This window comes from Vombatus ursinus, unplaced genomic scaffold (assembly GCF_900497805.2).
Source record: "Vombatus ursinus unplaced genomic scaffold, bare-nosed wombat genome assembly UNPS02014867.1, whole genome shotgun sequence".
Classification (NCBI taxonomy): domain Eukaryota; kingdom Metazoa; phylum Chordata; class Mammalia; order Diprotodontia; family Vombatidae; genus Vombatus; species Vombatus ursinus.
The window spans coordinates 2,962,394-2,989,196 of NW_020954645.1; the positions used below are offsets into that span (position 1 = coordinate 2,962,394).

General features: G+C 41.8%; 1 protein-coding gene across 1 annotated transcript; it reads right to left on the reverse strand.

Moving 5' to 3' along the window:
• Positions 1-11,394: 11,394 nt before the first annotated feature.
• On the reverse strand, positions 11,395-26,694 carry CSPG5 (chondroitin sulfate proteoglycan 5). Its single transcript, XM_027842192.1, has 4 exons — positions 25,661-26,694; positions 21,633-21,821; positions 19,391-19,466; positions 11,395-11,849 (listed from the first exon to the last, which is right to left on the reverse strand). The coding sequence occupies exons 1-4, from the start codon at positions 26,578-26,580 to the stop codon at positions 11,688-11,690; spliced, it is 1,347 nt and encodes a 448-aa protein (XP_027697993.1). The 5' UTR covers positions 26,581-26,694; the 3' UTR covers positions 11,395-11,687.
• Positions 26,695-26,803: the final 109 nt, after the last annotated feature.

Genomic DNA, 26,803 nt, shown 5'->3' on the forward strand with positions numbered 1-26,803 from the left:
CTCCCAAGTTAGCCATGTCCAAAAATAGGTTTCTTATTCTGCATCTCTGTCATCAGGTGGGCAGTGTTCTTTTCATCAGTCCTCTGCTATCATGGTTGATTATATAGTTGATTAGAGTTCTTAAGGCTTTCATAATTGGGAGCCAAGATGTCAGAGTAAAGGCAGGGACCCACCTGAACTCTCCTAAATTCCCCTCCAAACAACTTTAAAGTAATGCCTCAATATGAATTTTGGAGCAGCAGTACCAACAAAATGATGGGGTGAAACAATTTTCCAGTCCAAGACAACTGAGAAGGTCTGCAGAAAAGACCTCTCTCACTGGGGTGATAGTGGATCACAGCCCAGCGCAGGTGATGCCCCAGCAAGCCAACAGCAGGCCTTGGGATAACTAAATTGGCAGCAGTGGAGTTCTCAGCCCACAGACTCCAAGGGGGTTAGACGACTGGTCAGAAGAAGATTATATGGGACCCTTTGCTGGCACTGGGTATAGAACTCTATTGCATTGCCCATAAGCAGATCCCAGTCTTAGTCCCAGGGTGAGGAGGATCACTAGCACATTTGAGTATATAGCCAGAGGGGAGCGGGGTCCCTGGTCACAGTTCTAGGACAGAAAAGAGTGCTTGAGTTTGCTCACAAGCCAGGAGATCAGTGACCACATTTCTTTCTAGATCATGCCACCTTGGAAAACCTGAAAACTTATAGACTATGAAAAACCTGAAGCTTAGGACAGTTTCCAGTCCACTCCAGCTTTTAACATAAAGTTAAAAGTCAAGAAATAGGCCTGGAAAATGAGCAAGAAATGATAGAAAAGAACTTGACCATAGAAAGTTGCTATGGTTACAGGGAAGATCAAGACACTAACTCAGAAGAAGACAATGAAATTGAAACAGCTACATTCAAAGCCTCAAAGAATAAATGTGAATTGGTCTCAGGTCCAAAAAGAATTCCTGGAAGAGTTCAAAAAGGAGTTTAGAAATCAAATAAAAGAGTTAGAGGAAAAATTGGGGGAAAAATGAGTGATGCAAGAAAATCATGAAAAAAAGAGTCAACAGCACAAAAGAAAGTAAAGGAAGCACAAAAAAAATACTGATGAAAATAATGCTTTCAAAACCAAAATTGGCCCAGTGGTAAAAGAGGCATTGAAGAGAAGAATGTCCCAAAAAGAAGAATTGGTCAAATGGAAAAAGAGGTATAAAAGCTCACTGAAGAAAATAATTCCTTAAAAATTACAATTGGGCAAGGGGAAATTAATAACTTCATCAGACACCAAGAAACAATCAAACAAAATACAAAGAATGAAAAAAGAGAAGAAAACTTGAAATTTTCTATTGAAAAAACAACTGACCTGGAAAATAGATCAAGGAGAGATTGTTTAAGAATTATTGGACTACCTGAAAGCCATGATCAAAAAAAGGGCCTGATATCATCTTTCAAGAAATTATCAAGGAAAACTGTCCCAATATCCTAGAGCCAGAGGGTAAAATAGAAATTGAAAGAATCCACCAATCACCTCCAGAAAGAGATCCCAAAATGAAAACTCCAAGGAATATTGTAGCCAAATTCTAGAGATCCCAGATCAAGGAGAAAATATTGAAAGCAGCCTGAAAGAGTTCAAATATCATGGAGTCACAGTCAGGATAACACAAGATTTAGTAGCTTCTACATTAATGGATCAGAAGGCTTAGAATATGATATTCCAGAAGGCTCTGATTACAAGCAAGACTCACCTATTCAGCAAAGCTGAGTATAGTCCTTCAGGGAAAAAAGTGATATTTAATGAAATAAAGGACTTTCAAGCATTTCTGATCAGAAGACTAGACCTAAATAGAAAATTTAACTTTCAAATACAAGATTGAAGAGAAGTATAAAAAGGTAAACAGGAAAGAAAAATCTGAAGGGATTCAATAAGGTTAAACTGTTTACATTCTTACATAGGAAGATGATACTTGTAACTCCTAAGAATTTTATCATTAGGGCAGTTAGAAGGATTATACATAGTGAGAGGGCATGGGTGTGAGTTAACTTTGATGGGATGATATCTAAAAAAAAAAAAAATTAAGGGGATATACTGGGAGAATGGGGAAGGGAGTGGTAGAATAGGGTAAATTATCTCAGATAAAAGGGGCATGAAAGAGCTTTTACAATAGAGGGGAAAATGGGCAGTGGGGGGAGCACTTGAACCTTAATCTCATTGGAATTGACTCAACGAGGGAATAACATACCCACTAAGCTGGGTATAGAAATCTATCTTACCCCACAGAAAAGTAGGAGGGGAAGGGGATAAGAGAAGGGGGGGTGTTGATAGAAGGGAGGGCAGATTGGGGGAGGTGGTGGTCAGAAGCAAAACACTTTTGAGAAGGGACAAGATGAAAGGAGAAGGAGAGAAGGATAAGTGGGAAAAATAGGATGGAAGGAAATACACAGTTAGAAATTGTAACTGTGAAAAAAAAAATTACAGCAATTTTCTCTGATAAAGACCCCATTTCTCAAATGCATAGAAAACTCAGATAAATTTATAAGAATACAAATCATTCCCCAGTTGATAAATGGTCAAAGATTATGAACAGGCAGTTTTCAGATGAAGAAATCAAAGCTATCTATGGTCATGAAAAAAATGTTGTAAATCACTATTTTTTTTTTTTTTTTTTGCTGAGGCAATGGGGTTAAGTGACGTGCCCAGGGTCACACAGCTAGTAAATGTCAAGTGCCTGAGGCCGGATTTGAATTCAGATCCCCCTGACTCCAGTGCCAGTGCTCTATCTACTGCACCACCTAGCTGCCCCCCAAATCACTATTGATTACAGAAATGCAAATTATAATAACTCTGGTGCCACTTTATACCCATCAGATTGGCTAATATGACAGAAAAGGAAAATAATAAATGTTGGAGGGGATGTGGAAAAATTGGGACACTAAAGCACTATTGGTGCAGTTGTGAACTGATCCAATTATTCTGGAAAACAATATGGCCAAAGGGCTACAAAACTGCATACACTTTGATCTAGCAATACCACTAGTAGGTCTATGTCCCAAAGAGAATTTTTTTTAAAGGGTATACATCAAAAATATTTATAACAGCTCTTTTTGTGGTGGCAAAGAATTGGAAATTGAGTGGGTACCCATCAATTGGGGAATGGCTGAACAAGCTGTATATGACTGTGATGGAATACTATTGTGCTGTGAGAAATGATGAGCAAGCTGATTTCAGAAAAACTTGGAAAGACTTAGATGAACTAGTGCAACGTGAAATGAACAGAAGCAGAACAATGTACACAGTAACAGCAATATTGTATGTTGATCAGCTGTGAAGGACTTAGCTATTTTCAGTAATACAATAATCCAAGACAATTCCAAAAGGACTAATGTTGACAAATGCTATCTGCCTCCAGAGAAAGAACTGATGGAGTCTGAATGTAGATTGAGGCATGCTTTTTTTTAACTTTCTTTATTTTTCTTGGTTTTTTTTTGAGGGGCAGTCTGTGTTTTCTTCCATAACATGACTCACATGGAAATATCTTTTTGTTTTGTTTTGTTTCTTAAAAAAGTATATCTATTAAATTTAACTTGGTAGACCCAACATTGCCCTGCTTGTCTTATCTCATTCTGACCTTCCTTCTGCTGTATATTTTCAAAATGTTTCATTGGCACTCTTTTTTCTTTTCTTTTTCTTAGTATCACTATTACTCACTCCCATTAACTCCCCCTACACCCCAAGTTTTCCCTTGTAACAAATAAACAGTCAAGCAAAAGAAACCCATACATGGGCCAATTCTGAAAATTTCTATTTCATTTTGTACCTCTAGTCTATCACTTCTCTGACAGAAGGTGGGAAGCATTATTCAAGATCAGTCTTCTGGAGCAGCAGTGCAAACTCAAATAGAAATGGATACCTGAAGGCCCCATGTTGACTTAGAAAATCACAAATCGGGGGCAGCTAAGTGGTGCGGTGGATAGAGCACCCGCCTTAAAGTCAGGAGGACCTGAGTTCAGATCCAGCCTCAGACCAAACATTTGACACTAGCTCTGTGACCCTGGGCAAGTCACTTAACCCCAATTACCTAAAAAAATCACAAATTAACTTTATCTATCTTGTATTGTATTTTTAAAAATTTTGTTAAACATTTGAAAATGTGGTTTGCATGACTGAACATGTATAACCGATACCAAATTGCTTGCCTTCTCAATAAAGGGGGTAGGGAGGGAGAGAATTTGGAACTCAAAATTTTTAAAAACACCAAATGTTAAAAATGTTTTTTACATGTAATTGGAAAAAAATTAAATATTCAAAGCTCAGAATTGGGAGCAGAACCAGAAGTGAAGTGTCTTTTTAAAGACAAGATAGAAAATGCATATGTGAGGACAGAGGAAAAAGTGCCAGTAGAAGGGAAGAGATTGAAGATACCAGAGAAAGGGAGAATAACTGAGGATGAAAGGAGAGAGACAGAGAGAGAGAGAGAGAGAGAGAGAGAGAGAGAGAGAGAGAGAGAGAGAGAGAAATGGTATAGAATCAAGTGCAGGTAGAGTGATTAGTCTTAGAAATGGGGAGGGATATTCTTTTCTGAGATACGAGAAAAGAGAAAGAACAAGTGAAGCCAGACAGGATGAAACAGAATGGAAGGAAGATGAGGGGGCTGGCCCCTCAGGATCTTGATTTTCCTCAGTGAAACAGCAGGCCAGTACATTTCCTGAAAGTAAAGGCACAGGGGGCCAGATGGGGGTGGGGAAGGAAAGAGAGATAGGATTGGAGGCTTGATGAGGGTAGAGAAGGTTCAAGATTGCCTTTCAGTTATTGTATGTTGTGCCAAATAAATCATACAGACAGTAAGGGAATATAGTAATAATAGTTGCTGAAAAATTAAAATTTCTGAGTCTATTTTGTCTGCCTCAGTCAATACTGGTTAATCAACATAATTGAATCTTTTGTGGAATATAATGATAAATGTTATTTAATTATCAATTGGGACTATAGAAGTAGAGGTATAAATTATAGAAGATTAGGTAGAATTATTACTGACCTCAGAACATACTTTAAAAGTCGCTTTTTTAAAAAAAAATTATTCTGAATTCAACATACAAACATTTCTTATACAAAGCATAACAGAAAAGAGGATTATATGTGAAGCTATGAGTCTCTATTACATACAGCTCACTTTTTTTTAAGTGTATAATAAATCCAACATTATATTTTCAAAGCTAACCTACTTGTCTGTTTCCCTTGGAACTTTGTTCTGCCTCCTTCAGTGCATTTTTAAAGATACTTCAAAGACCCTCTTTTATTTTTATTTCTTTTGGAGGAGGGCATCCCTATCTTTAGCTCTTCCTTTCTTCCCCCAAATCCTTCTGACAAAATAAAAGGGAAAAAACAGTCCTTGTAACAAATATTCATAGTCAAGCAAAACAAACCCCACATTTGCCATGTCCAAAAATGTGTATCTCATTCTGCACTGTAGGTCCATTACCCTTCTGCCAGGAGGTGAGTAGCATGTTTCGTTATTAGTTCTCTGGAGTCATAGTTCATCATTGCAATGATTAGAATTCTTAAGCCTTTCCAAGTTTTTTACTTATAATGTTGTTGTTACTGTATAAATTGTGTTCCCAGTTCTGCTCACTTTGCTCTAGAAATAAAACAAAGAAATCCTTAAAAAGGTCTATTAAAAATAAATCCTTGATATCTAATTATTTTCTTGTCTTCAACATTTTTCTTCTAAAAATAGACTGTAGAAAACTTTGTGTTGTTTGATGAGTCTATTTAGGTAGGTTACAGTTAGCTGAAGTTTTTCTGTCTTTTGTATAAAAGAGTGCTGCTTATTGTATGCTCTTCATTCTCAAAGGGGACCATGACATCAGGAAGGTGATGCCATGACTTGTAAATGGATTGGATTTAAGTGAGGCAGGGCTGTGCAAAGTCACCAGCCTCACTTTCTCCTCTGGAGCTATCTGGGTCCAGTGGCAAAATATAGATCAGGATGATTGTAGATGGCCCCGAAAGAGTGCCACTATCAATTCCCTGTCAGTAGAATGGTTTTCCAGCTGTGAGAATGGATTTGCAGTGATCCAACTGTACTCCCTTCCTCAATTTCCCCTTAAAAAGTGTCCTGCTTGTTTCGGATACAAGACAACTGGATTAAGGGTACCATCTGTGGCTATAAAATAAAGCCAGGCTACCTGGCACCCAAAAGTATCACATTAGGCAACTGACATCTTTCTTAGCATTATTAGCGCTTATAGCCAGCACAGAGATAGAACATAACATGTCATAGAATGGTAGAATTTCAGACCTAGAAGGAACCTTAGAGATCACCCAGACCAATCTTGTCGTTTGATAGACAATGAGAAAATTGAGTCCTGAGGGAATTAAGTGACTTTAATTAGTGGCAGATTAGACTTTGGATCCAGTTAGATAATAATTATAGCTGACATTTATATAGCACTTTAGGAGATGGAAGTCAAATATAGTACTTCCTAACCCCCTCAGAGCTAAAGATCTCAAAACCTTCTCAATCAGTGCTAAATCGATGGTGTCTGCAGGATCACCATGGCTTAGGTGTTACTCAATTTTTTTCAGAGAGGGAAACTGAGGCACAGAGAAGAGAAGTGAGTTGGTTATAGTTGGATCATGATTAAGTAGAACAGGAAATAGCACCCAGTAGCCCTGACTGCCTTTCTCCCTGGCAACTACCATACTGAACTCGTTTCCTATTATTAATGAACAACGTTTGAATCTATTATTTTATAGTTTTGGCCAGAGGAAAGCAGGAAAACATGTCTCTCCCTCATTTGAACACCTTTTTATGTACTTCAAAGGCATGAGTGATGGGTCTGCTTCTTGGCAGATTCCAAATGGCTACAGAAACCAAGGTTAATTCTTTTTTTTCCTGTGGGAACTCACTCCAGACGCCAAGGGGGTGGGGGTGGGGGAGCTGTCATTTCCCTTAGCATTTCGGTACAATACCATATTCACTCCTAACAACACTGCTTGGCCTTATGATGGCTTTGGGCAAGTCACCAGCTGGCCTCAGGACCTCAGTTTCTCTCTCTGTAAAGTGGAGGCTGAACTTCTGCCCTAGCTGGCCACAGAACGAGGCGATGCTTGGGAAGGAAGACATCCCTTTTGGAAGAGACTGAAGCAGCAGCCAGTGTAAAGAGAAGCAAATGATGGAGCCTGCTGCCTCCCAGCCTCCCCTGTGAAGGTCAATTAGAGCGGCAAACAGTTCCCACCAGAAGCTCTGGCTGTCCCTCAAAGCCGCCGAGCCCGGGAGGGTGCACGGCAGCGTCATGCAGCATGATTAATGAAAGTAGATCCGGGCTGCCCACTGGGATTGGACCTCAGGGGCCCAAAATAAATAAATAAAAAGCCAAGAGAGAAGAAAGGCTGATTCCTTTTCTTCCAGGAGCTGGAAGGCAAGGCTAATGGAGCCAGCAGCAAGGGCTCCCGGTGATCGAGGGGAGCGCCGCAAAGCAAAGGGATGCCCTTCGGCGGCTGAGTCCTTGTACATCGAGCTGCTCTCACATTCCTCTGGCCCCACAGGCAGCCTCTCCTCCTTCCTTCAGGTCGGCCCTCAGAGTTAGCTTGAAGGGATCTGTCTGCTCATGGTTCCTTTGTCTGTTTCATGTGGCGGCTCTCCCTTGCCTGTATTTCACTTGCGTCTGGGTGACTGGGCAGGCCAGACGGGATTCTGGCAGGCAGCCTACCTCGCCAGAGGCTGAGGGGCCAGAGCGAATGACTGCTTTGCAGCATTATCTAAAAAGGGCCAGCATCCACTTTCACCTTGTTCCTGGAGGACTCTGCATACAAAAAAAATTTTTTTTAATATTTAGCTACAGATCTTCCTTCATCCAAGGGACTGACTCCAGGTCTGACACCCTTTAAGTTAACTGCTCCTCATCTACTTTTCACTGCCTTCTCCTGGCTTTCTAGAACCCACACCCCAAGTCGGTGCCTCTAATAATAATCCTATTTCATTCTTCTCTACAATTTCATAATTCAGACTGCGGGAAGAGATCACATCTCTGCACACTTGTGTCAGCCTCTGTGTAAGGGATAGAAGCAGCACACATCTTGTAAGAGGTTTGGGAAAAGGTTGTTACCCTAGTTTAGCACAGGGATTCTTAACCTTTTTGGGGTCACAGACCTCTTTGACAATCTGGTGAAGCCTATGATGTTTTAAAATGCAGAATACCAAATATATAGAATTACAAAGGAAACCAAAGTTTAGTGAAAATAAAGATGTAATTTTTTTTCCCATACTCGTTCCCAGACACCCTTTCATCTATCCGCAAGCCCCTGGGGGTTTTGTAGATCCTAAGTTAAGAACTCCTGACCTAGATCCAACCATTTTGGAGAGCAATTTGGAACTATGCTCAAAGGGCTATAAAAATGTGCATATCCTTTGACCCAGCAATAGCACCTCTAGGACTATATCCCAAAGAGATCATACAAATGGGAAAAAGACCCACATGTACAAAAATATTCAGAGCAGCTCTTTTTGTGGTGGCAAAGAATTGGAAATTGAGAGGATGCCCATCAATTGGGGAATGGTTGAGCAAGTTGTGGTATATGAATGTAATGGAATCCTACTGTGCTATAAGAAATGATGAGCAGGTGGACTTCAGAAAGACCTGGAAAGACTTGTATGGTCTGATGCTGAGTGAAGTGAGCAGAACCAAGAGAACGTTGTACACAATAACAGCCACGTTGTTCGATGACTAATATTGATAAAGTTAACCCTTCCCAGCAATATAAGGATCTAAGACATCTCCAGAAGCCTCTGATGGAAAATCACATATCCACATCCAAAGAAAGAACTATGGAAGTTGAACTGCTATTTTTTTTCTCTTCTGTTGAGTTTTGTTTCCTCTTTCTGATGGTTCCTCCTATTGGTTTTAATTTTTACTTACAACATCACTAATGTGAAAATATGTTTAATAGGAATGTAAACGTATAGCCAAATCAGATTGTGCGTCGTCTTGGGGAGGCTGGTGGGGAGGAAGGGGGAGAAAAATTTTAAACTCAAAAGCATATGGAAGTGATTATTGATAAAGCAAAATAAATTAATAAAAAAAGAATTTAAAAAAAAGAACTCCTGACCTAGTTGATTACAGTTCCTCTCTTGTTGCCAACACTACTGTTTTACTTTTCTCTGGTCTGTTATAAACAAAGCTTTAGAAAAGGACTCCCTTTCTAACAAGTTATCAGAATATTTTATTAAATGACTAATAGATCACTCGGTTATTGTGAATCCCACTCATTAAAATAATCATGAAGAGAAACACCAGGAGGCCAGAGGGGAAAGAGACAGAGACAGAGAGAAAGACAAAGAAAAACAGAGACACAGAGAGAGATAGAGAAAGTACAGAGGGGGTACACAAGACTTTGGGGGGAAATTTCTAGCTAATATAAACAGGTAAGTCCAAAATAAATGACACATACATGGAAAGTACAATACTCAACAATTACTACAAACATACAGAGGAATACATCTCAGAAAATAGTTAATAGTTAATAATTTCAGAAAATAGTTAATAGGAATTGTTTCAAGGTCTCTTAGATCTTTGTTGAAACTATTTCACATAGTTATGCGACTTATAACCATGAGTATAGAAATGATAGGCGAACTAAGAAAAAGAGAGAAATGGAGACATACTCAGGCCAATAGCCTGGCAGAAAGAGTGAGATATGACATGATGGTCTGGGGTAGGAGGTGCGGGGAAGTCAGATCAGCTCTGGACTAGCAAGAAGCCAGAGAAAAAAGAGAAGAGGTGTCAGGGCCAGGGAGAGGAAGTCCTATGTGTTTACTATCTACATCCATCCCACTCTTTGTCTTGCTAGAGAATTTGTTGCCTGTTTCCCATCCTCTCTTGAGAGTTGAAGACAAAAACCATACCTTCTCCCTTCCAAACTCTGTGCCAGATTTGAGGGTCCCTGGGCATGCTGCCCCTAGATCCTTTGCTAGAAGCTGACAACCTTTAATGAGGTATATATAATCTGAGAGGTGCTAGAAAGGTCCCTTGCTCAAAAACACTCCCCTTATTTAACTGTTGTCATATTGGGATTTGAAACATTTTATGTTTTTAATCTTGAGATGTACCATTACCATGCATTATGTCTAGACATCAGACATAGGACATGAAAGTCTTGATATGAGGAAGACATAGGGGACATTTTTTCCCCCAGCCATTCTTTGTATTATGAAGTGGGATTTCTCCAACTAGCACAACAGTAATGGATGCTTGGGGGCAGCTAGGTGGTGCAGTGGATAGAGCACTGGCCCAGGAGTCAGGAGGACCTGAGTTCAAATCCTGCCTAAGACACATAACACTCACTAGCTGTGTGACCCTGGGTAAGTCACTTAACCTCATTGCCTAGTGTTCCCCCCCCCCCAAAAAAAGTAATGGGTCCCTATCAGGAAGGAAGAGTGATGACTGAAGGAAAGGTTGAAGGATTCAAAGACAAACTAGTCTATGGCAGGGCTAGCACTTTAAGACAAAGCCATTCTGTCACAAACCAAAGTGAGGAGGAGAGACAAACACAGAAGACCAATGTCATGCTCTAAGAGTTACAGCGGCACACTGGCAAATTCCTTTTCAACTCTACAGGCTATATTTTGGGTCTCCGATTGGTTGTTGTCCTTTGTTCTCGAAGAGGACCAAAATGGCATCACTATGCTAGAGACAAATTTCAGTGTGTACGACTACGGCTATCAGACCCATATGAGCTTGGAATGTTCTGCCACAGGTTGGGCACAAATACTTGCAGCTCTATTGCACCTGTCTCCTCTCTCCTCTTTTTTTGTTGTCGCCCCCTTCCTGATACGCTTTTTCCTTTATGGGCTCCTGGGAAGGTTTATTGTACTGATGTGTTCCACAGAATACTTTAATAAGTCCCTAGTTAAAAGAAAGAAAGCCAAAAGAATTCTCTTTAATCATGCTTAAGAGAAAAAATTTAAGTGTTAATATTGCCCCCTAAATTTGTCTAAATGGATAGAGGACAAGGTAGGAGGGGCTGAGGGCAAGCTTTAAAGTCCACTAAGCCACAAGCATGGGTCCTGATGTCACCCTGGTCTGTGAAAGAGTGAAGGGCACGTTCTGGGATAATGCTACTGGGATACGCTCTAGGAACCCATTCCCCATCCCAGAGTGAAAATGCAGAAAACAAAGCATTTTAAAACGGGTGGAATTAGAAGGCTGGGATGGGGGGAGGGGGGAGGAGTGGACAATGCTCACTGAATACTGACTGACAGTTCATCGCTAATGATGTCTTCACTTTGAACCAAGAAGAACAAATGGGCAGGGAAGAAAGACAACAGTCCCCACAAAGCCAGGCAACTTTTAAAAAATGTTTTATTTCAAGAACTTTCTTTTTTTGCTTTTACTTGTATTTCAAAAAAAGGTGGATCAAAGTACAAAAAAAGTCAGTTGAATAACAGCAAAGGTTTAGAAATCACAGCAGCAGAACTAACCCAAGCAATATACAGACAGCACAGATCAAACACCCCGATGCACGCAATTCAGCTTAGGCTCTTCACATATTTTGTGGGGCTTTCCCCCCGTTCTGTACAAAATACATCAAAGCATGCCATGAAATCAGAAAAAGGAAAAGTTTAACAGATGGTTACAAGAAATGGACTGTACAATAGGTCAATTTTCTTTCCCGCCTCTTCTCCTCCTCCTCTTCCTATTCCTTTGCTTCATGTTAAATTATTCTGGAGACAGTTCACTTCCGAGTCATCTTGGTCACCTTTGTTACTCTCATGTTTGGGTGACATGGAATTCTGAATGTTAAATGACTCCTCCTCTTTTAGGCAGGACTTCAGAACATCCTGCATTTTATGGGATATGTTGGAGTCATCCTGGAAGAGGAAAAATTTGGGAGGGGGAGAGAGGAGAAAGAATGAGAGAGAAAAATCAGACGGAATAAAATTCCAACATCAGATCTGTGATAGCAGATCTGAGAAAGGGAAAAAAAGAGAGGTAGCTAAGATTGGCAGAAGTTATTCATGAGTTACCTTTAGGAATTCTGTCGTTTTGTGGGGATCAGATTAAAATTAGATTAAAAAGGAATGGCCAGCTATACAACTAGTTCTCCTGGGACATGGAACCACAAATCTTAGGTTTGCTTATGCTGCAACCTTCTAGCTAACTGATTTCCAAATGGCTTTGAATTTAGTGGTAACTGTCACATAGTTCATCACCATGGGAGGCACAGTCATGAAGAGTCTTGGACACACAAAGGTCTTTCCACTTGTCTTCAGGCAAGCCAAAGACCTTCCATAGAAATGGGTTTATGCAGGTCTGCCTACTTCATGCTGACTTTACTGTTGCTAGGATTTTCTCAAATACAGTTCTACTTCTGGGAGCACACCTTAGCAAGCACAGGGGATATTTTTCTACTTGCTAATCCCCATGAGGTGCAGAGTAACTTTTGGAGCAACTAATCTGTACAGAAAAGAAATCTCTTTTTTAATCAGAGAACAAAAATGTAACCTCCTTTATCACCCATTGGTCTTTATTATCAGACCTGGACCCATTAAGATATTGTAACTCAAATGGTTTCCTTACCAAAGGGACTACACAGGAGGGACTTCTGTTGCCTGAATGGTACCCAGTGATCTGTGCTAATCAGGTTTATATTCCCACCTTACTCTGGGTGGGCACCACATTCCCACCACAAATGTTACAGCCTTCAAAACAGGACAATTGTCTTTGTGGTTGTGATACCCCTGAAGGCCCCCTACACCCATACCAGAAAATCTCTTATACATGTCTTTTAACACAATTTATGTGCTTTCAAGATCAAGATTGATATATCACATTCTATATCACTGAAGCTTCAGGTGTTCTTCATTCTTTTTCTTTCTTTCAGAATTCTCTCTCTCACCTGTCTTTACCCACTTCAGGACCATTTTTGGAGACAATAACCAAACAAACTCATAAAATTGAGATTATTTTTCTAAATAGCCAGGATGGTTCTCAAAATCAATATAAACTCCATTGATGAGAGGTTAACCACCTGAGCATATGGTGGCACGTAGCAACTACCTGAGGTTACCAACCCCACTTCCACCCCCTTTAAGCTGCTATTACTTTAATAAACATTTTAACTTTAAATGCTTTCTCAACCCAAGCATCTGCACCAACACCAGTTGCTAAGGAGATAAGAATGCATGCCCTCTAATAAGTTTTGGAGAGCTGCTGCACCCCTTTCTGCTATTGATCAATGTGGTTGAGTGAAATTGGGCAAGTCTTCAGTTGGTCAGGAAGCTGAGAACATGGATGCTATGGATTTCCCTCTTGTCACATTTCAGGTGTTTACCAAGTGTGTTTCCCTATCATCACTGTAAAGCAAGAAACCACTGGATTTAATGTCTTTAGGTTGTTGAGTTCTATACAGACAGGAGTCAGGTTAAATTCAGTATCACTTTTCTGAATATCTTATAATACCACCTACTCTGAGATTATTTGTTGACATTGATCCAAGATGTGTTTCTAGTATTTTATTTTATTATTATTATTATTTTTTGCTGAGGCAATAGAGTTAAGTGACTTGCCCAGGGTCACACAGCTAGTAAGTGTCAAGTGTCTGAGGTCGGATTTGAACTCAAGTCTCCTGATTCCAGGGCCAGTGCTCTATCCACTGTGCCACCCAGCTGCCCCATTCTAGTGTTTTATATGGGCCCATTGATTCAGGTTTCAACTTGACAAACTCACTCCTTGACCCTGTGACCTGGTATCACTTTTCATGCCTTAGGGCTTCACTACTAGAGGACAAATCTTCCAAAACTGCCATGCTGTGCCAGATATTGAGATGTCTAAATATGAGAAAAGCATATACGAATAACTTGCTTGATACCCATACCAGAGTGTAATATCTAACCTGGAGCCCTTGGTTTGAGAGATGTGATGAACTTGTAGAAAGTTCCAGGAAATGCAATGAAAACAACCGAAGGGTTGAAAAATAGGTACTAAGTCAAAATTGTAAATGGACCAGGATTATTTAGTCTGGGGACAAATATAGTTAAACGGAAGTGAAGAGATTAACAGAGCTCTTCAAACAGGTGAGGAGTGTTTTCCCCTGCATCCACTGCAGTGATGAAGAAGAAATGGTCTGGAGATATTAATGAACAAGACAGCTGACTGAGGCACTGAATAGCAGTGACATTTTCATTTGCTTTTTCATAGAGAGTTTTGGCAACTTTCTTTTCCAGGATCATTGGGGGAAATATACCCAGGAGACTGAACTAGTGCACAATCCTTATTTTAAGCCTTTAATAAAGCTGGTTTCAAACCAGAGCAAGAGTGCTTTGGTCTTTGATGGCCTCGCAGCAAGGTACCCTCTTTTCTACCTTCCAGGGGTTTCCTTTGATGCCTCCTTCCATTCTTTGGGACATACTAAAGTCACAGGTATATTGTCGTAATACAAAGAAATTTGGATTGATGAAGCCATGGTGTGGGAGCCAAGCTAATCTTAGCCCCTTTGAGCCTTGTGGGAACTCAGATCAGAAAAGGGTCCTAAATTTGGGCCAAGTGGAAGGGGAAGCACATTCTAAGAAATGGACAGTTACCAAGCTGCCACTCAACATTTCTGTCCAAACAGCAGCATCAGAAGTTGTTTTATATCAGTACCAGCCTAACCTCATGGTTAGTTTCAGCCTTGAGTCATTAGAATGTCCTAAGCACTTCCTAAGTAGGGATTTTTTCATTCTTTGCATTTATATTCCCAGTGCCTAGCAAAGTGCAGGGCATGTAGTGAGTGCTTAATAAATAAATAACTATTGATTGATTTAAGGTCCTCAATCATGAGAGTCTATATATAGAACATTCAACTTAAACCTTCTCCCAGGAGGTGATCCCAGAAGACTAGTTGGTTGAATAGTCAAATAATAGGATTATTTACAATCATATCCTAACGGGCTGCTCTGTTTTACAGTAAGAGCAAAGGCTGCATATTTGGGGGTAAAAAGGATTAAGTAACTTCCCCCTGCTATGTATACCTAAGACCTATTCCAACCATACCAGCACCCTGTAGCTTAGAGATTATTGGGACCAGACTACATCTTGGGATCTTTTCTGATCCAGACCCACAACTCTAAGAGTTGCAGCATTCATTCATTTGCTCCTAGAATCCAGCATTTTGTCAGGCACATAGGAAAAATTATGTCTGGCAAGTAAAAAAAAAACCCACAAAGAAAGAAAATGAAGTAAAATTGGAGGTAGCTAAGGGAGAGATTTTTCTAAATTTGAGGAATTAGGGTGTTGAATGTCCTGTAAAAATCCCCCCACATTTGAAGGTCCTGGGTTCCATCTATGACTTTCTCCTTTGTAGCTCTGATGCTGGGATGATGCATGGCATTCAGAAGGACTGCATATAGATGACAGGTGACTTTCATTTGCGTCATATATATAGGAGAACTGCTATTGCCTTTACGGCAGCCATTTTCCAAAATACTCACCATTCCACTTGGATAACCCACAAACCTCAGCAGGTTGGGGGAGGAAGGTTGCTGCTGAACAATGGACCCTTCCCTCTTCTCCTGATAATCCCTTCCAGGTTTGCTGTTTAGCTACACAAGAGACTTACACACAGACTTACATACGATGGCCCACCAGCTACGATTATCTCACATCGGTCCAACAGGGCCAATGTGAGTGTTAGCACAAGGTGAGGTGAGTAACAGAGGACGGGGAGGGGAAGTGTTATTTGCACATAGGCTAGCAATATGCCCTTCCCACCTCCCCCCCACATTAGTCTTCAAAGCAGCAGATTTTTTTTTGTCAGAAGCTGTTTCAGAGTGTGGCTTTTAAAGGACAATGTATCTGGAGAGGAAATTGACCCATTAAGTAATACACTGGACCCCAAAGTTTGACTGTGTAAGTCTGAGAGTCTAGTGTGATGGCTTACACATAGTAGGTGCTTAATAAACGTCTGTTGATTGTAATTGAATTGGGAAGAACATTGGACTAGAAGATCTGAGTTTTAATCCCAGACCCACTATTTATTTGTACCATGTTGAACAAATCACCTAACCTCACTGGACCTCCATATCTTCATCTGTAAAATGAAAGGCTTAAGCTAGATGGTCCCCTCTTAGGTCCCTTTCAGTTCTAGGGAATCTATAGAATAACCAGTCTTTTGTATGTCTAAGGATTGTGTGCTTTTTTTGGGGACGGTGCAATTTTCTAAGAATTTTGTATGCCTAGATTATTAGTCCAGACAAAGAGATAAGTCAAGACAAAAACAAAACTTTTGAGTCAAGGTCAAAAACGATTACCTGAAGATTGTTACTATTTGGTAAACAACCTTAATCTTCAATTAAGGAAGTATATCACAACACCCAGTCTAAAGCACCAAGAAGAAATTAGAATTTCCATGGGGTTCTGGTGATGAAAGCTGGTAGGAAGAGGAGTGAGAATTAAAGTAACCCTCTGTAGTAAAAATCTTGGGGTTCCCTGTTGGAAACTCTTCCCTCCCAGGGTTTTCTTTGCAAAGCCGAGTGTGCTGTGAATTTAGCATCAAATAATTTGCTTTCTATGGATTTCTTTTCACAAAGTAGGATTACATAATGTCAGAGGGAAACAAAATTTTTACCCCACAATGATAACTCATAGTACCAAACCTTCAACACCTTTTCTTTCTCCAACAAGCAAAAGGTGGTCTCACTTAGGGTATAAATACTTAACAGGAAATGCATGATTCAGAAATGTTCAAAAGATCTCTCTCTCTTTGTATGCTCTCTTTGTCAGCATACAAATAATAATTGTGAAACATTCATCTTCTGACCACAAGAACTGTCATTTTGGTCTAGGACCATAGTTCAGCTAGGCTAGGACTATCTGTCTAACAATGCCACAAAGGACCAGTTTGGAGAAGCCTACAGCAAACTACAAGGTTAGCGATATCCCCAAATAGTTTTCTTTAATGATCAAGCACAGAGCTATTACCAATGAATTTATCTAAACCCTTTCTTAACATATGGACATTTTTAGCCACAAGTTTCTGATGTTTAGTATCTGAAATATAAGTAAACACTTCTTTTTATTTGTGAACTGCTACATTATCCAAAATCTGATAAAGATCTGCCGATCCTAGTGGACTGCAAATGCAATATGAAACAACAGTGGGACATGGCAGCCAGAAAATCTAATCTGATCTTGTGCTGCATTACTAGAGGCATAGCTTCCAGGAATGAAGGGTCATAGTTCCACCATACTCTGCCCTTGTAGGATCTCACCTAGAGTATTGTGTCCATTTCAGGGAATCAGAAGTTAGGAAGGACATTGATAAGCTGGTGAGTATACAGAGAAGGGCAATCAGGACAGTGAAGGGCCTTGAGTCCATGTTGCAGAAAGATTGGGGACATTTAGTTGGGAGAAGAGAAGATTCAGGGGAGACACTATAGCTACCTTAAAACATCTGAAGAGCTGTCACGTGAAGGAGGGATCAGATTAGTTCTGTTTGGCCCTATGGGGCAGAAGTAAGAGCTGAGTAGAAGCTGCAAAAGTACAAATTTGGGTCTGATCTCAGGAAAAACTTGGTAACAAACAGAGCTGTCTAAAAGTGGAGTGGGTTGTTTCAAGAGGGAATGAGCTCTCTCTTCTTGGAGGTCTTCAAGTAGAGGCTAGATGGGTCTGTTGAGTATATTTTAGGGAGGATTCCTTTTAGGTATGGGTTGGACAAGATGAATGCTCAAGTCCCTCCCAACTCGAAAATCTTGTGATTCTGTGGAATTATCTCTTCAAGGTTCAAGGATGATGTCAGCATGTCTTATTACTTCTTTAGGGAAATAATTTTCCCTCTGTTTCCTTATCTGTAAAATGAAGGGATTGGACTAGATAACCTCTAAGGAAAATCCTGTCTGCCTCCAGTATTTTGTAATTTGATTTAGGTTCTTCATCATTCTACAGATTTTAATCATATCTCTTCTCAGCCTCTATCTTTTTAATCTGAAAAGTTCTATTTTTTGAAGTTTGCTGTCATATGAAAAAGGGTAAGATACTATTTCCTTCCTTCCTTCCTTTCTTTCTTCTCTTCTTTCTTTTTTTCTTCCTTTCTCTTTCTCTCTCTTCCTTCCTTCTTTTCTTCCTCCCTCTCTCCCCCTCCCTTTCTTTCTCTTCTTTCCTTCCTTCCTTCTTTCTTTCTCTTTTTCTTTCTTTCTCTCTCTCTCTCTTCCTTCCTTCCTCTTTCTTCCTTTTTCTTTCCTTTCCTTCCTCTCTCCCTCTTTCTTTCTCTCTCCCTTTCTTCCTTCTTTCTTTCTTTCCTTCATTCCTTCTTTCCCTCCTTTCTTTCTTCTTTCTTTCTTTCTTTCTTTTCTTTCTTTCTTTCTTTCTTTCTTTCTTTCTTTCTTTCTTTCTTTCTTTCTTTCTTTCTTTCTTTCTTTCTTTCTTTCTTTCTTTCTTTCTTTCTTTCCATCGTGATGATGCCCATCACTTTCCTGGCTTCTACAGAACATTGAGCCAATCTTACACTGTAGGCTCCAGGGAAGTTAGGACCATGTTTAATGCAAATTTTGTATTTGCACTCCTGTCAATTCTTAGCACAGTGCTCTGCACACAGTAGGTACTTGAGGAAAGTTTATTAGATTGAACCATGTTCATAGAACAGTCTATAGAAGGTCCTAAATGCTTCTTCTGGGTCTCAACTGGTAATTTACAAATCACCACCCTAAAAGTAGTATTTGGATTGATTCTCCCTCAGATCATCACCATTTTCCACCACAGGCCTGTCACCAGACTGGTGGCTGCTCAGGTATCTTTTTTTTTTTCTTTCTTGTGATTTTTCCCTTTGGTGCTCAGGTATCTTTCAATGACATTGGGCCCTCAACAACTGTGTACAAGCTCGCCAGCCAAACCTGATTCTCCTCAAACCATGGCTAAAAGTTGGGTGCTCTGTTTCTCACATTCCTGGAAGTGTTAGCCAGACTATCTACTAACTACTTCATCGATCAGAATCCTTCATGATAATTAAAGCAAAAGCTCTCTCTCTGATGATATGAAAAGCAAAAAGGAAATAACTGGATTTTTTACAAGCCCCAAATGAAGCTATGAACCAACAAAGATGGAATCCTTGTGGCTAAGAGCTCTGCATCTTGTACTCCAGTTCTACTGTCATTCGGGTGTAATGAGTAACCACATCTCTATGCTCCTGCCTTTAGTATCCTGGTATTCCGAGCTGCCCCGCCTACTCCCACCCCCACCTTCCGAGATGCTCTCCTTGGTTCTGAAAGGTGCCTCTAAATGACACTCTGAAGTAGCCCAAGAGCACAGGTGAGGGGCTGGTGCATGCAGAAGAGGAAATGAGAAGAAGACAAGTTACCTGACAGATAACGTTATCATAGTAAGCCAAGGCACGGGCATGGGGGGAGGAGGTACGGGGAGTGTTGCAAAGTTTCCTTACATTTGGGTGAGATCCCTCGGCAATGGTGGAGAGGGAGAAGTTATCATTGTGGAGCTCAGATGGTGTCCGGAATCTGCTAACCAGGACAGAATTAAAGAGAAAGAACATTAGTGAATGTCACCGATACTAAAGATCTGTCTGACATGACATCCATTTAAGTTCTAGACTTCCTAAATAATATCCCTAAGTCCACTATACACACACAGCACATTAGGAGAGCTAGAGGAAAGACCTGGATAGAAAAGTGATGCAACAGGAGACATCAGCAAAGTTAAGGGACAGAGAGAATCCACTGAGTGTGCGTTGAACACTGCTGGAGAAAGCACCCCAAGCAAAGGCAAAACCTTAAGACACCTTCATGGCCTTGGTACCCTCTGTCATTTCTCTATTCCACATTCTGCTTGTTGATGCTTCTTAAAATGAACCTTTACTAAGACTCTATCTCTGCATTTTCTCCACTGCCCCTTTTAAAGGCTACCATGCTACTTCTGCTGTCTCCAAATGGTCAGTGAGGATGGCCTTTAGAATTCTCTCCTCCTCCCTCCTCCCACTAAGCAGCAGCTTGGGAATAGGACATCACTACTCTCCCATCTCCGGTGGTATGTATATGCTGGGGGGGTGGGGAGCAATCAATGAAGCAGCCAGGGAAACAGGCCTGTGTCCTTCCAGAGTGATCACAAATACAGAAAAGGGCCTTGCCTCAATGCACAGGCATAATAAAGGGGCCCCTCCAGCCCTCCTTTGGCCAGCTTCAGAACTACACAGAGCTGCCAGCAGCTGCACTTTGCAAAGGATGACCTAGCAGATGGCGTTTTGTCCTTTCCCCAGGGTGGGCTGAGGGAAAAGTCCTTCAGTCACATTTCTTGGGGCTCCAGGGTCAAGTGAGGGCACAGGATGGGGCTACAGGTTGAATGGAATGGGGTGGCAGGTAGTGTTAGGATAAATTTCAGCCTAGGACATGTGGAAACTCGGCTAAATCTAAGCTCATTCTCGCTTCCCCTCAAAGTTTAATTTCTTTGCAGTGAAAATCTGCAAGTGTGAGTGTATAGTAGGGTACACACACAAAGAGAAACATGCATGTAAGAGTATGGACGAGTATCTATGGGTAGGCACGAAAGATATCCAGATTGTTGACGGGTCTTTAAAGGAATGTGTTGAGGTTTTGACCTCTTTCTTTTTGGCATAAGAACGGCTCCGGGGAAGATGGTTCTGATCTCTGGCTCCCCGGAGCTGTCTTACATTTGGTAAGCATATGCAGCTGGTAGCAGCTCTTAATATCCAAAGGAACGAATGGGGAAGGAGAAGGGAAAAGGATGGCTATAGCAACTGGTCTGCGATCCCTGGCACCCACACCGGGGATTAGGGGCTGCCAGATCTTAATCTGAAACCCATGACTGATATTTTGCCTCAGCTATCTCACTTTAGGCTAAAGGAAGGGTGTTGCTGGCAAGGAGTGGCATCCTTCCCACCAGGGAATATGCCACTGCTGCAGTACCTGGACAATCCGTATGCAGACCAACAGGCACTGCAGACAATCTATGACATAAACACACCCCGCCCTCCCAAGAGATAGATACCTAGAGAATGCATAGCAAAAGCTGAGTGCTCTGGAGATGGAGGCTTTGGAGCAAAGTGCTAGGTCACAATGTATGCGTCCCCAGAACACGACCCTTAAAGGTATCTTCCTGTTCCTGTTTGAATTGTCATGCAAAATTCTAGGCCAGGGGTGGGGAACCTGCATCCTTGAGGCTTCACGTGGCCCTCTAGGTCCTAAAGTGTGGCCCTTCGATTGAATCCAAACTTCACAGAACAAATCCCCTTAATAAAAGCATTTGTTAAATGGCCTTGAGGTCACAGGTTCCCCATCCCTGTCCTAGGCAGTTAACTCTTCATGTACTTGGGTAACTCAAAAACCATGAGTCGAAGTGAACTTGCCTGGAGAACATCATCCCATGTCACATAGTACCTTGTGGTTTACAAAAGCTCTCCTCACAAGAACAGGTACTACAAATATTATTAACCCCATTTTGGAGCTTTGGAAACTGAGGCCAAAAGAGGTGAGATGATTTGCTCTTGGGCACGACAGCTGGTAGGAATATGAGGCAGGATTCAAACCCAGGTCTCCTGGCTCCAAGCCCAGGACAATTTCCACTACACCACATTTATTCGGCATGGGTGTGGGGTGTTTGCCGAGGGACTGAGGGAACATCGCTATGGAGGGAGAGATGGAAGAAAGACTCACTTGGTCTTGCGCAGTTTGCTGTTTTCTGTCTTAAGCAGATAGAGTTTCTTGGCGAAGAAAACAGTCATCATGAAGAGGAGGAGCAAGACGAGGGCAGCTGTTCCTACAGCCACACACATCACCTGGAAATCAGTGATGATCGACTCGCATCGCATCCCCTTGTGCCAGATGTAGTCCTGTGTGTTACACCTGTGGGAAGTAGCAGTGGGATGGGGACAGAAATGAGTCACACCTGTCCTGGCCTGATGAAGCATCCCTGGACTTGGGACATAAACCAACCCCCTAAATTCCAATGGCTTTTCAAAAACTGGCACAGTCCTATAACTGCCTAAGCAGAGGGTCTGCAAATAGATCTCAGGAGGTCTGGGAACTTGGATCAGAAAAAAATGGCATCTTTATTTTCCAGTCAACTCTAACTGGAACTTAGCATGTCCTTCAATCTTTTTAAAAACATGACCTGAGAAGGATCCGTTAGGCTTCCTAAGACTGCCAAAGGGGTCCACAACACAAAAAAGGTAAAAAGCTGTGGCTTAGAGGTCTAGTAATATAAAACCTTATGCATTTATGTAGCACTTTATGTAATCTATTAAGTGCTTTCACCTAAATTGTATCATCTGGGAATTATAACTACAAAGAAGATTGGGTAGATATTATTATTTCCACTTTCCAAAGAAGAAAGCCAAGGCTGTGAATGATAAGTTGAGTGATTTGCCCACGCTCACATGCCTATTGAGTTGCAGAACCCAGGTCTTTTGGTTCCTAGACCAGTGCTTTTCCACTACATCAACCTGCCTCTTGAGAAAGGCAGTCACAGGAATTTTCCTGGGCACTGTCCCTGATGCAGAGAACCCCAGATGAAAAGGGGCTGAAAAAGAGGCAAATATTATGAATGACTTTAAAGAAATGACACAGATTTTTGTGTCTGACTTGGGGAATCACTCTCTTTACTTTATAACTACACTCTGTACATGTGACTTGCTAGATGCTGATATACATGGGGAATAAAAAGACAGAGTGATATATACACAGATAGTCCCACCCCACTGCCTTGGCCCCTATAGCATGACCCTTCAAGTCCTCTTCCTATTGCTATTGGAACTATTACCCAAAATCTTTTATAGTAGCTTTCTAAGCACTGTCCTAGGCCCTCTGTTCGGTGACTTTCTCTTGCCCTTGAGGACATTTCCAGGCTCCAGTTCTTCCAAAGACATTGCTGTTTCCATGGGAACCAGGCTGCTTCAAAGGGGAAAGATGTAGAAGGAGATGGGAAAAGGCAATGGAAGGAGGACATGAACCCCACTGAATGACAAGGGAATGGGGCCCTAGAAAGGGGATTTTGCAAGATGGAATTTGCTACTCCCAATCTCTAGGGTATTGCTTGGAACCCAAGGGATTTCCTTCCAAACTGCATTATCAAAGACACTAGATGACTTTCACTATTTTGAAGACCCTACAGAACTCAGCTCACTTACCAGAGGGTCCTTATTCTTCTATTACAGAGAAATTAAACCTCAATGCTCTGATTATGTCCCAGAAAAAAGAAGGCAGCGGAGATAGAAACTGCTGCAAGACAGCAACTGGGGGTTCAGTCATATGTGCCTGGAATGCACGAGAGCTTTCTAGCCAATGCCAATGGATATACACTTCCAAAATCAGATTCTTTAATAAGGGAACATGTGAGTACAACTTGGATGAAAAATGGGAAAAGGGCAACTGGGATGAAATTGTGGGAAGCTTCTCCTGAGATTAGTACATGTCCACTGCTAGAGCTTGTGTGAGTAGAGCCAAAGCTCAGTGGTTCATCATCTTACATTCCCCATTTGGAGATGGTCTGTGACTTTAAGAAGGCTCTAAGAGCCTTTACAATCTCCAAGAAGTAACAAAGGATCTTAATTTCATATTTTTATTTCCACTCTCTAAGGGTGGAAACTCAGATTCCCTTGACTGGGTGCTGAGGATACTGCATCATCGACTGCTATGGGGCACAGGCTAGTATTTCCTCTGTGGTTCCTTCACCTCGAACTAAGCTTCTAGAAACAGAAGCCTAGGACGCCAACCAGGTGATGGCATCGAGCGTAGCCACAGTTTCCTGTTAGAAAATCATTAGATGAGACTCTGTTTTCTCTTTTGACTGCCTTTGAATGGCTCCTTGTGGAGCAACTAGAGGATCAGTATATACAACCTATAGGACACTCTACAACTTACTCTTTGCAATCCCAGATGATTCAAACCATTTTCAGAAGCAAACAGAAGCTTTAGTCCCAGATCAACAAAACTCACAATCTTTGTGCTAATTCCCATAGATTATCTTTCTTTTTTTTTTTTTTTCCAGGAAGTATCTCCAACACTTTATACTCGCTGTCCTTTACTCCTTTAATGAGGAGAAGGAATATGTATCTTCCTTTTCATAGATTATCTTTCTTTTTAGGATTTAAGTAGTTTGACTTCTTCATTTCCCCTTCAAGAGTTAAGTGAAAGAAACATCAGGAATAAAACCTGAAGCTGAGTTACCCAAGATGAAGAAATTGTTCACCCAAGAAAATGGTAGAAATTCTATTGCTGAGACTAAAGGGAATTCTCTTCCCACCTATTCAACCACAAGTTATATATCCCCTTGGGTTCTGTGAAAGCTGAAGACAAACTTTTCTAGTCTTCATCATTCTTGTCTGTGTCTCTTCCTTTTAAAGCTGAGTTCCCCATTATCAGTTCAAACATCAAGACACTACCCAATACTGGTAGTGAATAAAATCACTAAGTTCTGACAAGAGATTGAATAGCAGCCTATGTATTCTAGATGTTCTACAAAATGTTTTCAAAGCTATCAAACTTCTCAGTTCCTTTACAGTATGGACTGGGTATCAAAGTAGGCAGGATCCAGGGTAGAAGAAAAAGGTAGAGTCTTGAGCATGAAACTAATAGGCTAGTTTACATTTTTGGCAATGTTGGATATGGCAAGGGACTAGGAGACTCCAAAAAAGAATTCATATCTCAACTTGCTAATTTTGCCCAGTTGAAGGACTAATCTTTGAGTCCATTACCAAAGGGATGTTCCTCTCTGAACTTTCTCCAAAGATTAGCCTTTCCTGTCCACAGTCGGGCCTCACATATTACCACAGAGAAAGACAATTCCATATCTCACATTGTAACAAGCCTGGTGCTTATCATATAACCCACAGTGGTCAGAAGGAAAGGAAATGTTAGGCTTGGCAAAGGGACAGTGTCAATAGGCCATTAAATCAACAGTGGTTTATGGATTTACTTGACAATCTCTAGCCAAGAGTGATCCCTGGAAAACACAAGCAGCCAGGGAGGAGGAAAAGGGGAAGAGGGTTGAAGAAACTGAGCTCTTAGCACTTTTGAACCAGGGATTTGGGGGACAGGAGCCTTTCAATCAGAAATTTAGCCTTTTCTTTTTTTAAAGGGAGATCTATCCTCCATCCCTCAGTGCTTCTGTTAAAAATTAATTTTGTTCCTTTGATACTAAGTACAAGAATTAAACTAAAAATGAAAGGTCCAGCATCCTCCTCTATTCCAACGTGCCCTGTCTCCTTTATTTCTATCTTGAGGGCCAATCCTCTTTTAGCTCCTGAAGCTGGAATTTTCCTTCCTAGATTTCTCAGCCTTTCAAGGATCTCATCCAAAATCCTTTCTTTGTCCTTAGAGGAAATCCATCATTTCCATCTGCAGTGTGCAGATCTGACCAGGAAAAGCTGCTTCCAAAAAATTTGGATAGCAGGACCCCATTTTCTAATCTGAAGAAATGGGGAAGAGGGCGTAAGTTTTATTCTTGGTAAATCTTTTTCAAGTGATAAAATCATAGAGTAGACACTCTAAGTGGAAATCCTGCAATAGGCATTGTTGTGGATTGGTTAGGGTTCTATAGCTCTAACCTTTGTTAATCTAGGTTGTTTGCAAAAGTTGTCTGTCTAGTTTCCTGAAGACTGCACCTTTCCTAGAAAGAGGTTATGACAATATTCCCAAGAATAGATTTTTTTTGGACTGTGTTCATCCCTCTGCCCCACCCTTACCTGCAAAAGGCCCCTAAATTCTCCACCAGGTAGCACTGGCCTCCATTGTGGCAATAGCTTGGGAAGAGATCACACACTGACCGGCAGGAGCCATTGTGCCTAACAAAGCCACTTCGGCACACTGTGCCATTCTCACTTGGTGCCAGTTCTTTGCCTACTTCTCCTGGACGAGGCCTGAAGGTGATACTGTTGTCTGGGTTCACCCCCAGAGTCTGTTGTGGAGGTACTGCATGCCAACGACTGGTGGGCTGGGAAATGCCTGGACCCGTGCTGGGTGTCAGGCCAGGTAGTCCTTGGTCATTTTCATCTTCTAGGTCCTGAACAGCTGCTTCATCCTCTTCGTCCTCCTCTTCTTCTTCCAACTCATAAAAGGAGGTGGTGGGGTAGAAGTCAGACTCATCAAAGGGGGTGAAGTCATCATACATGTCAGTCAGGCTCCAGGATGGCGCATCTTCACCTGGGTGAATGTGTTGATGGGAAGTGTCAGGGGACTCTGGGAAGCTCCCCAAGTCAGCACCCCGGATCTCAGAGTCTAAGCCATCATAGTAGTCCATGTCGATGATCTCTGAGGAAGGTTGAGGCTCTGGAGTACCCAGAGGTGGAGAGGCAGTAGCTGGCACATGAGGGTTGGGCAGGCTACTGCCCAGGCTCAGCCATAACTCCAAGGGGTTTTCCTTGTGGGCCACATCAGGAAGCTTGGGGCCGGAGCCTGGCAGGGTAAGGCTGAGGTGACCCCCTAGGGTAGGAGAAGGAGGCCCCTTTGCCCCTACTGGCTCTGAAGCTGGACCCCAACTTTCCCCAGAGGGTGGTACTTCTGTCTCTCTGAGAGCCTCCTCAAGGCCAGGGAGGGTGGCTCGACTGGCCTGGGAGTCTCCACTGCCAGTCTCCTCTCGGTTCTCAGGGGCCAGCTCCAGAGTCATGGCCTCAGGCCAGGCTGCCCCGGTCACTGCTGCGGAAGCCTCCAGCAGGGCTTCTTCGGACAGGGCTCCGACCCTCACAGTGGTCCCTGGGGGGCAGTCCCAACATGGGCCAGCCTCATCTTCACCCCGTCCCGCACGCCCCTCAGATAGGGCCGCTGCCTCGTCCTGCCCTGCGCCTTCCTCCTGGCGCGTGTCGTTGGCCCGAAGCGCCCGCTCTCGGCGG